The 10,545-nt window shown below is 50.4% G+C and overlaps 1 protein-coding gene across 2 annotated transcripts in view; it reads right to left on the bottom strand.

The window, feature by feature from the left end:
• Positions 1-10,213, bottom strand: part of PIP4K2C (phosphatidylinositol-5-phosphate 4-kinase type 2 gamma) — a 10,838-nt gene extending 625 nt beyond the window's left edge. Inside the window, exons 1-10 of one of the 2 annotated variants that reach the window (XM_004700513.2) lie at positions 10,106-10,213; positions 7,870-7,967; positions 7,137-7,233; positions 6,678-6,821; positions 3,257-3,403; positions 3,087-3,125; positions 2,413-2,526; positions 1,606-1,873; positions 1,384-1,487; positions 281-1,251 (exon numbers count right to left, since the gene is read on the bottom strand). In XM_004700513.2, coding sequence (XP_004700570.1) covers positions 1,171-1,251; positions 1,384-1,487; positions 1,606-1,873; positions 2,413-2,526; positions 3,087-3,125; positions 3,257-3,403; positions 6,678-6,821; positions 7,137-7,233; positions 7,870-7,934 — 1,059 coding nt within the window. In that variant the 5' untranslated portion in view covers positions 7,935-7,967; positions 10,106-10,213 and the 3' untranslated portion in view covers positions 281-1,170. Of the gene's footprint in view, positions 1-280; positions 1,252-1,383; positions 1,488-1,605; positions 1,874-2,412; positions 2,527-3,086; positions 3,126-3,256; positions 3,404-6,677; positions 6,822-7,136; positions 7,234-7,869; positions 7,968-10,105 lie in introns of those variants that run through there. The other variant, XM_045293012.1, reaches the window with a different exon arrangement.
• Positions 10,214-10,545: the final 332 nt, after the last annotated feature.

A 10,545-nucleotide genomic window follows, 5' to 3' on the forward strand; every position in this document is an offset into this window, starting at 1 on the left:
GGTGAAGATGATCAAGAAGGCCATCTGTCCCCTTGGGAGACACAGTAGCAGTGCAAGACAGGAGAGAACAAAACGATGACAAACCTAGCTGGGAAACGGATCAGTGAGGGCTGAGGAAGGACAGTGTGTTTGGCACACACCTCCAGGGCGCAGGGGAGAGCCCCACACTACAGACCACCCACCATCTTCTCAAAATGGCCAGGACTGGCCCAGGTGGGGAAATTCCCTTCATCTGGGAATAAACCACAAGGACAGCTAAAAAGGAAGGAGAAAAACTTACTAAGGGAATGAAACTCATACCCTCACGCCTTCACCCATCTCTCAAACTGGCCACAGGCCCACTGAAGGCCTCCAGAAGAGATGTGAGGCTGTCCTGACGAGCAGCAACAGTCAAACACTTTGCCTGAGGCTTCCAACATGTGAGCCATCTCTGGGCCCCTGCACCCGGGAGGGAGTACAGGTGGGGAGGGTGGAAGGGAGCTGCTGGCGGGAAGAAATGGGCGGGTGGTCAATCCTGGGTGCGGATTCTCTCCAGATCCTGGCATAATCCTGAGAGTTGTCTTCGGTCCCACACCTCCAGGGGCAGGCAGCACGCTGACCACTCTACACCACCTCTGTGCTCAAGACTGGCCGATTTCATGCCTGCACCCACATTTGTATCTTTAATGCTCTCCATCCCAAGGCCTTCTGGGATTGAAGCATGACACAGTAAGCTCTATAAAGTTCTCAGTAAAATTCATACACTTTAGTTCATTCCGCACAGCAAAGTGCATCCAGAGTAATTGCTTGAACCAGGTCCATCCATCCAATCAGGTTCTGAAGATCGCAAACAACCCCCCCACCCCACCCCCGAGCTCTTTTTCTTTTATAGAAACAATAGGACTTTTTACAAAGATCAAGGCACTTGGGAGAGTCAACAATGACACCCTAATGAAGCAAACAGACTTGTCCGGGGAGGGCAATAGGGAAGGAAAGGACAATGTATTTCTGATGGCCAGGAAGAGCCAATGCAACGAAATGGGTTATTTGGATGGAAGGCGCCCGCAGCCTGAATTGCGCACAGGAGGAAGCAAAGATGTGTTGGTCAAAATATCCCCCGTTCCTCCAAGCCTCTCAGAACCTCGCCACCCTGAACAGCAAGCAGCAGTCACTGTGGAGTCAGGCAGCCTCTTAGGCAAAAATGTTGGTAATAAAATCCAGGAATCGCTTAGCGTACTGCTCAGGATGGACAGTAGAGATCTCTGCTCCAGCCTGTGAGAGGAGGGAGGGAACAATGTGGCTGGCCATCCCACCGCCTGCTCCCCCCTCCCAGCCCCCGCCCCCTGCTCTCTCTCTCCTTAAAGAATGGTGCGGGAGAGGCAAGGCTCTGGGGGAAACCCTCACCCCATGCTTGACCGTCTTGGCTGCATGAGCTGCTTTCTTCTTAGCGTCATATTGTGTCAGGATGTCAATGAGACCCATGAAATACACCTCCTTCTGGGGGGCCCCTGGCAAGGAAGACCAACAATGAAGAGCAGAGATGGTGCGGATTTCCTTGGCCCAGGAACCGAGGTTGACTCACATGGGACAACCCTCCCCACCCCTAGAGTTTCCAGGGTGTCTCACCCTCAGCACTCCGGATGGCGTAGACATCGATGAAGGACTCAAACTCTCCAGGGCCCAAAGGCCGATGGGAATGGATGTAGCCGCCGATGCCCTCCGGGGAGGTGCCATAGGAGCCCACCACAGCAGCAGGTCCAGTCAGGCCACAGTCTCCCTCCCCCTCTGCCTCTTCCTCCCGGGCAGGCCCCTCTTCTTCTGGCTCAGAGCCCCGGATGATGTCGTGGATGCCCAGCAGAAGGCTGTAGTCCATGATCTTTAGCTGTACTAGGAACTGAGACCCACTGACCATCAGACACCCACACTTCCCTTTCCATTCCCAGGTACCACCCTTGCACTTCTACCCTTGACATTTGAGCCGCGGTGGTGTTGTGGGGATGCGTGGGGCTGCTCACCGCAAGGTCGGCAGGTGGAAGATGAGGCTTTCTGCCCCTGTAAAGAGTTACAGGCTGGGAAACCCACTACCCTACCCTGGAAAGGTAGGGTATGAATCAGAAGTGACGATGGCAGTGAATCTGATTTTGGGGTTTTCCCAGGGAAGGGATGATTATTGAGGTTTGAGTGTCCCGTCACCCTTTAGTGCCTAAAGGCCCTGGAAGATCATCCTTTTAGCTCATCCCCACCCTCCCCCTTCCACAGGCTAGCCTTGGGGGGTTTTATGTCTCACAGTCAACTCCCCTCACACAGAGGTTCTGAAGAATAAAGGAGAGGGGACACACTCCCTTATAATGCACATGGGAAAGACATCTGCCTTTTGGGGCAGGGAGAAAAAAAAAGGGCAGAGAGACATTCCCAGAACACCCCAGTCATCACCTCCACATCTCTCTTGAGCTTCTCCAGAAATACTTTCTTCTCTTCTTCACCAATATAAACTTTCTGGTTCTTGTTGAGAAAGTCCATATCCTTAAGGGTGGGCAACTCTTTAACCTAAGAATAGGTAAAAGGATGCCTTAGCATATACATACCCCTTTTTTAAGGTCTCAGAGAACCCTGCCTCCTCATCCAGGGGTGGGCTCTCCAACTCAGCGGCCACTAGGAGAGACCTTACTACTCTCGCCTTGGCTCCACGATTCGAGGCACCCTAGCGTCCGTTACCGCCAACGGTTTCCCAGACCCATCAGGCACTGCAGCTCTACCTGGGTCACAACCCACTACTCTCTGTTGAGGGTTTCCAGTGAAGATCCCCATGCTGACTTCTCGTTCTTCTTAAGCAAAATCAGCGACTTGAAAAAGAAGAGTCCAGAATGAGAGTTCTTAAATTCTGGCATCCTCACCCACCCCCAAACGTTCCATATGGGGTAACGCATGCCCATGACAAAACAGCTGTTCCCTTTGCCCACCTCTAACAATTCTTCCTTTTCCTCCAACAGTTTAAGAGAAAAATTAACTGCTGATGATTCCTAACCCTTGATGGAGAAGAGTGTCTTCATCCTAAGAAAATCTTGCTGTCCCCCAGCCCTCACCCCACTGCCTAAAATGAGAATCACCTTTTCCTTATCGCTGGCTTCCCGGGACACTAGAGACCCCTGTGGAGAGAGCCAAAGACCAAATCAGCAGAAGCGGTTATAAGACCGAGACCCAATTCCCAAGACAAGCTCTCAAGTTTCCCAACTGTCACCAGAAGCCTCCCCTCTGGCCCCAATGATCCAGCCCTGACCTTGAGGTCATACTTCCTATGCACAGGAAGGCGGTGGCTAAACATGTTGCGCATGACGAGCAGGTAGCAGTCTTCGTTGTCCACGCTGACTCGGTACATCCCCAGGAACTGGGGCAGCAGGGTGTTGCCATGGCACTTCACAATGTACTGTGAGGGGGGGATGGGGAGAGGGTGAGAGGCACACACACACAGCCAAGGTATGGGAACTCAAACACCACCATGCCAGGGTGGGGCAGAAAACTCAAGGAGAGCGTTACACGGCACTTTCTGCCTAGCCACAGTGTTCCTGAAGGCCTCCTCTTCTGATTTATTCCATTTTTGAAAGTCCCGTCTCTCATTCCATTTCTTACCATTGAGATGGGGAAGGGGAGTAGTCTTACACTTTCGCTCTTTGCAAGGGATCTGTCTTTGCCAGAAGTCACAGAAATAGGATTAGGATTTCTGATTATCAACCAAATGAGTTCTCTAACAACAGTGTGTTGGGGTGAGCTAGATTCCCATAGTAAAACTATCTACATAATGGCAAATCATTTTGACGGTTAAAAAAAATTCCTCTTTGGTAAATAAGTGGCCATCTAGCTCAGAAGAAACAAGACCCGCATGGAAGAAGCACACCAGCCTGGGTGAGCATGAGGTGTCGAAGGGATCAGTTATTAGGTATCAAAAAAAAAAAAAAAATTATATCATTGAGAATTGAGGGGCAGTGCAGAGTGGGGACCCAAAGCCCATCTGTAGACAACTGGACATCCCCCTTACAGACGGGTCGCAGGGAGGAGACAGGCCAGTCAGGGTGCAGAGCAACGATGAAACATACAACTTTCCTCTAGTTCTTAAATGCTTCCTCTCCCCTCACCCCCACTATCATGAATCCTAATTCTACCTTACAAATCCAGCTAGCCCAAGGATGTACACTGGTACAGATAGGAACTGGAAACACAGGGAATCCAGACAGATGAACCTCACAGGACCCATGGTGAGTGTGGCAATACCGAGAGGGTGAAGGGAAGGGAGGGTAGAAAGGGGGAACCGATTACAAAGCCCTACATATAACCTCCTCCCTGGGGGACAGACAACAGAAAAGTGGGTGAAGAGAGACACTGGACAGTATAAGACATGACAAAATAATAATAATTTATAAATTATCATGGGTTCATGAGAGAGGGAGGGGTGGGGAGGGAGAGGGGGAAATGAGGAGCTGATACCAAGGGCTCAAGTAGAAAACAAATGTTTTGAGAATGAGGGCAACAAATGCACAATGTGCCTGACACACTGGATGGATGCATGGATTGTGATAAGAGTTATATGAGCCCCCAATAAAATGATTATAAAAAAAGTTCCTCTCTCAATGCAACATGCTACATGCTACCATCTCTCAGCATTGCTCTCTCCTCTTCGAGCCACCCTCCTCTGAACAGCAAGCAGCAATTGCCGCCTCCACTCCAACCACTGAAATCAGATCGGGACCCTCCTTTTTCCTCAGCAAGTTACTTCTCCCCCGCCCCTTTCATCGCCAAATCCATTGAGTACTTCTGAGTCCTTGTTGTACTCTACTCTGGGTGGCACCTGACCACATTCCGCACCCTCAGCTCCCATTATATCACTGTGCTGAGCCTCCATCTCTGTCCTCAAGTCCTTTCTGGTCTAAATTAAGGCACAAAAAATTGAAAGCACCTGCCCACTTTCAGTCTTCTTTATGGGCTCTTTTCTGCACTTGCTCCGGACGGCTCTGTCCTCAGCCTTCTCGTCGTGGTCTCACCCACCCCCTCCCCTTCTACTTACTGGACATCTATCAGATGAACTGCAGAAACCTCAAGCCCACTCTGTCTAAATCAGAAGGGCCTTCCTCCAGAAGCCTAGTCCTCCTCCCTTTGCCTTAACTCCCATGATTCTCCCCCATCCCAAACTTCATGTGACTCCTCCTTCATGATCTCAGAGGAATCCTGGTGGGGTAGAGGTTGTACAGTGGGCTGCTAACCACAAGGTCAGCAGTTCAAAACAACCAGCTACTCCACGGGAGAAAGATGAGGTTTCCTATTCCCATAGGAAGTCACAGTCTCAGAAGCCCAACAGGGCAGTTTACTCTGTCAAAGAGGGTTGGAATCGACTTACTGGCAGTGAGTTTTCATGATCTGACTCCTGCCTATTTTCCCACAACACCATATCCAAGTCATAATGCATTTTCTGCAGTTCGCCAACACTGAGCATGGCTCTGTGCTTCTGCCAAGACTGCTCTACTCTGCCTAGAATTCTCTCTTCCATTTTTTCCAATGGTAAACCCCTACTACTCCTTCAAGGATCAGATTCTGAAATAAATCTCCTGAAAAATTCCCTTTCTACTGTCCCACTGCACCTCTTTCCCTAGGGAAGTTGGGACCCCAGGCCATCCGTACCTCTATTATTACACACCTCACACTGTGTGCTAATGCTGTTCTCTGGCCTTTGCCAAGAGACCAGGATGTCTTTCAGGGCCACAACTGTTTCATTCACGTCTTTCTCTACTGCTTCCCACAAGACCTACTAATAGGGGTCATTCACTCTTTGTTAGATAAAAGACTTCTTTTACAATCTTTTATGTAGTCCTCATGTTTCTTGCTTCTGGACTTTGGTGAGATTTTTTTCATCAGTAGAAATACATTCAGGCAGAGTACTTTTTATCATCAGAGAGTCCCATAAGCCCCACATTCCACGTTAACATGCTCAGACTGGATGGGCTGAAACATGACAATGGTTTCTCACTTCCAGTTCATCCCAATGTGCACTTTCCCTCCACACTGAGCTCATTCCTGAGACTCTCATTTGGTGTTAGCACTTCACACAGTTTTGACTTCGCCTATGACTTACACTCTGCTAAACAGGAGCTCTTTATAAATCAACCCATAGTACCGGCTTCAGAGTGTTAAGTAGCAGATGAGAAGAGATATGCCTAAAGTATTCTATTTAGAAGAGCACAACTAGATAAGTACATGTCTTTTGGGTGGGGGGTGGACAATCCCTAGTTTTCAAAAACATGCTGTCACCCGATGCCTCTGGATCGAACTCATCGCAACCACTGAAGATCAAAAGGGGCAGCATCTACCCAAGGACAATGTAGACAGCCAGTCGGGAAAGGAGGAAAGGAAACACCTGGAGGCGTTGGGATAAGTGAGGATACATTGAGGGGACTCCGATGGGCGAGTTAAAACCAAATCCGTATGAACTACTGAATGAAAAAGCAATGAATGCCCTGCTCTGTAAACGTCCACCTAATTCACACAGGAAAGTTACAAAACAAAAACCCAAACCAAACAAGATGTCAGGTGCTTCTTGGGGCGTAAAGTGGGCAGTAGGGGAGAAAATACAGGGGAAGTCTCTCTGCTCGCTCCAGCAGTTCGGCTGTGAGTAGGGAGCTGAGGGAAAGAACGAAGATGGGAAGAGGTCTGACCTGGTGGTAGTTGGAGAGGTTGCTATGCATGTCAGCAATGTCCTCACTGGACACTTCTTTGATGACCAGAGTCCGATCATAGGAGATAAGGAAGCGACCATCACTGCCTTCACTTTCACTTGGGGGGCTCCGGGTAAGGGATACCTGGGGACACAGAAGAGGCCAGAGGATCTTCTCCTCCCCCTTTAGACAGAGATGCAAATCACATTATGATAGCCAACTGATTACGCCTGGGAGTGAATGATGGGCTGGCGTAAGAGGCTGAGCTGCAGGTTCTCAGCCTGGTGCTTACGGAATGAAATTCACCGCAAACACTGAGTCTACTTGCACAGATGCCTGTGGCTGGAAAAAGGGAAAGCACCCAACCTGCCAGACTCCCATTTCTCCAAGTAAGACTGTCCCCAGGGCCCCTGGGTGCTAGGCAGAAAGAACCACTCTCACCCCGTCACGGACGCTCACCAAATAGTCCTGGTCATCGATGCCAAACCGGTCACGGAGGTTCCTGAAGACCTGAGGACAGTACTCCTTGAACTTGAAATGACTGGGCAGACTTTCCCTGCAGTAGAAGCATTCAAGGTAAGAACACGATCCAAGTAACAAGATTACACTTCTATAGAACTCAGCCGTTTGTAAAGTACCCTCACGTATTTGACTCCCATAAAACCTTGTGAGGTCAATTAAAGGTATATGATCCCTGCTTTACACAAGAGGAGTCTGTGACCTGGTGGGGTTGAGTGACCCGCCTAAGTGGTGAGCAGAGGGGAGTACAGTCAGGGGCTATTGCTCATCCAAACAACACGGCTCAGAGCTCAAGCACGTGAGAGACATCCTGGCACTGGCAATCGCGGCCACTGTTGGCAATGACATCTTTTAACACGAGCAGGGCTCAGAAGACCGGGATCTTTCTTTCAGGAAGCCCCTACCAGAAGCTAATGATAATATTATCTGAGTATCTACTCTGGGAAGGTGCTACGCTAGAGTAAATAAAAGGGTCCAGGGAACACTGGAGATTATTCTAATGATTTCTTTACACAACACAAAGTGTCTGCATTGGGAAAATGATTCAACTACACAACTGGTAAGTTGCCTTCTAAAACTAGAACCTTCAAACCCATTGACTCGTACCTTTTCCAAAGATCTCGCTTTCTAGGACAGTTGACCTAAAAGAGGACGGGCAGAGGTCCACACTGACCTGTGGAAAAGATGATTGTTGACCTTGATCTTGGAGCTGGCCTTAAAGTCGTCTGGAAGCAGCATCACAGGGAGAGGGACCTGGCTGAGCTCATTGATCTGGGAAGAGAGAGGCCGTGAGCACAGGTGGCGAGGGCTGCGCATGTCGCGTGTCTGGGCAGCTCACGCCGCATTCCCTTCACACCAGCAGCTGTGCATATGCTCCACAGATGGGACAGAATCTGCCGAAACCTTTCAGGCAAGCGGGAGCAACCCTCACAAAGAGCCCCCACCCCCACCGAGCCTCGTGCTCACCACAGCCATTTTATATTAGGCAAAACCCTGCAAGCAACGCAGGGCTATTTTTAAAGCTGTGAGAAATTCGGGAGGGGGAGGGGGAATACCCTCAGCAGACTCAAGACAAACAGTTCCCCACTCTGTTAAAAAAATTTTAAAAGACACTGACAAAGTGCATGAGAGTTAATGGGACTCTGAAGGCCGAACACAGCCAGGGGGATGCCACGTTAGAGACATCTCCTCACAAACCCCTCCAGCCTGCTCTGGCCCAGTTCTCTGCAGTGGGTCCCACTTGCCTGTGTGTGAGGTGAAAAAGGAGCATCTGATTTGAGAGGGAATGCAGGCAGGCAGAGGACATGAGCTCATGGGGTGCCTGCTCAGCAGTCAAGCTATCTGTCCCGAAGCCCAAAGAGTGCAAGTATCACATGCTCCCCTTCGCGCCCAGGCTGCAGTGGGCTAAAGTAGGGGAAGAGGGAGCTCTCCCCTACTCAAAAATCCCAAGATGTGCTCCTCCGTGGTGTTGCCACAGTTCCTTCCACCTGCCTTGAACAGTGCACTTATCACCACATGACTTGGAGCACTGGGCTGCATCAAGGGCCCCACTTAGGCTGCGAGCTCTTCAAGGGCAAGGGCCCGTTGTTGCCTCTGCCTCATCTCTCCAGGGTCTCGAGAGCACAGGAGTCCTTCAGTGTTCATTAACTGAGTCAGTGACTGCTAGTCACGCCGTCCATGCTCATGTGCCAGAGTTTCTGAAGTGCATCCGGACCTAGACCCTATAGGGTGCAGTGCAACCCTACGCCTTCCATTTTCAGTAAAAACAAGGACAGAACAGATCATTCTAGAAACACCCCTCAAAAACAAAACAAAAAACCAAACTTGAGATTCCCAGCCTAAGACTCAGCTATAGCTCTTCTTGCTCCCTCCTCCCCACCTGCTGTTAAGCAGGCTGAATCATCATTAAGACATATGTTCAAGGAATTTCTCAATTCCAGCACTTGAAGTGATTGTGTGGAGGGTGGAGTGTTGGGGCTAACATATATATACATACACCTAGGGACCTTAAAATGAGCCCTGGTGGTATATGTTGGTGGTTACGTGCTGGCCTGTGATATGCATGGTCAGCTGTTCAAAACCACCATCTGTTCCTTGGGACAAAGACTGGACTTTCTACTCCTGTAAACAGTTCCAGTCTTAGAAACTCACAGGGGCTCACCATGAGACCAACAAGCATCCACCCCATGGCAGCGAGTTTGTTTTTGGAGGGAACCTGAGGCAAGTCTTGGGTGTAGTTCCCTCAATCCCTACCAATGAAAAGTCCACCCTGTGGAGCTTCTCAGAGGGACAGATGAGTCACCTGGAAGGGACCCCTGAGAGACAGCCCTACCTCCAGCGGACTTGTCCATGCTAAGTACCTCATGCCAAATATCCAGCTATTAAGATTTTCTCCCCAGGGAGCTGGGTACAGTCCACAGCCACAAATGCACAAGGGAGCGGACCCGACCCCAGACGATCTTCTAAAAAACAAATTACGAATGCGACAAACTGAATTCCTCTTCACACCTTCCACCTACACAAGCCTGCCACAGCTCTAACAGCTCAAGGAAGCGGATTTCTAAAATAGGCCCTGTCCCATCTGAGTTCGCTGTACTCTTTATAGCCCACATCTCAGGGGAGGGGGCATGGGCTGCTTCCTGCCCTTGAAGTATCCCCCTGACACCCAGTCACATACCCTCTAGAGCACACTCCCGGTTTCTAAGGTTCCCCATGATCACGTTCCCAGGGCCAGAGCTCCTCAGCCCTTTCGCTATTCCAAGACGACACCTAGATCCATAAACACGGGTCCTCCAGCCAGCAAAGGGGATGCGGTTAAGGCCAAAGGCATACACCAAAGGCAAAAGCCCTGATGGACGGTACCCACTGGCTCAAGGCAGGGGTGGGGCAGCCTCTCTGAAATGCTGTACCTCTGGATGGGAAAAGGAGGGACTAGCAGGATTAGAAGGTCCAGGTGGCCTGGAGCTTCCCCCAAGACAAAGTCAAGGTTCCAAAGTCATGGACCCGGGGCTGAAAAGCAAGGTGGAATCCAGTTACGGCGCATACACATATACTTACTCATTCACTGACTCTCGTTCTCTCTGTCTCACCAGAGACCTCACCACCACCAACCCAGGACAGCCACTCCCTCCAAAGTCCTCCCAGCAGGAGCCCGATCCAGGCCGGTCTCCAGCCCAGGCAGGGCTCTGTAGCCTGGAACTGTGGCTGGATTTCAGGTGGGGCAGGTGTAACTAGAGCGGAGGGAGTCAAGGACTAAGCGGGGGTGGGGGTGGGGGTAACCCTTAGAGTCTACAACAAGAAAGGAAAGTACAGCAACACCTAGGGGCTGGTGGGCAGGGGGGCCGGGGCA

This window comes from Echinops telfairi, unplaced genomic scaffold (assembly GCF_000313985.2).
Source record: "Echinops telfairi isolate 266 unplaced genomic scaffold, ASM31398v2 ScPeMD7_2;HRSCAF=8, whole genome shotgun sequence".
NCBI classification, from domain to species: Eukaryota; Metazoa; Chordata; class Mammalia; order Afrosoricida; family Tenrecidae; genus Echinops; species Echinops telfairi.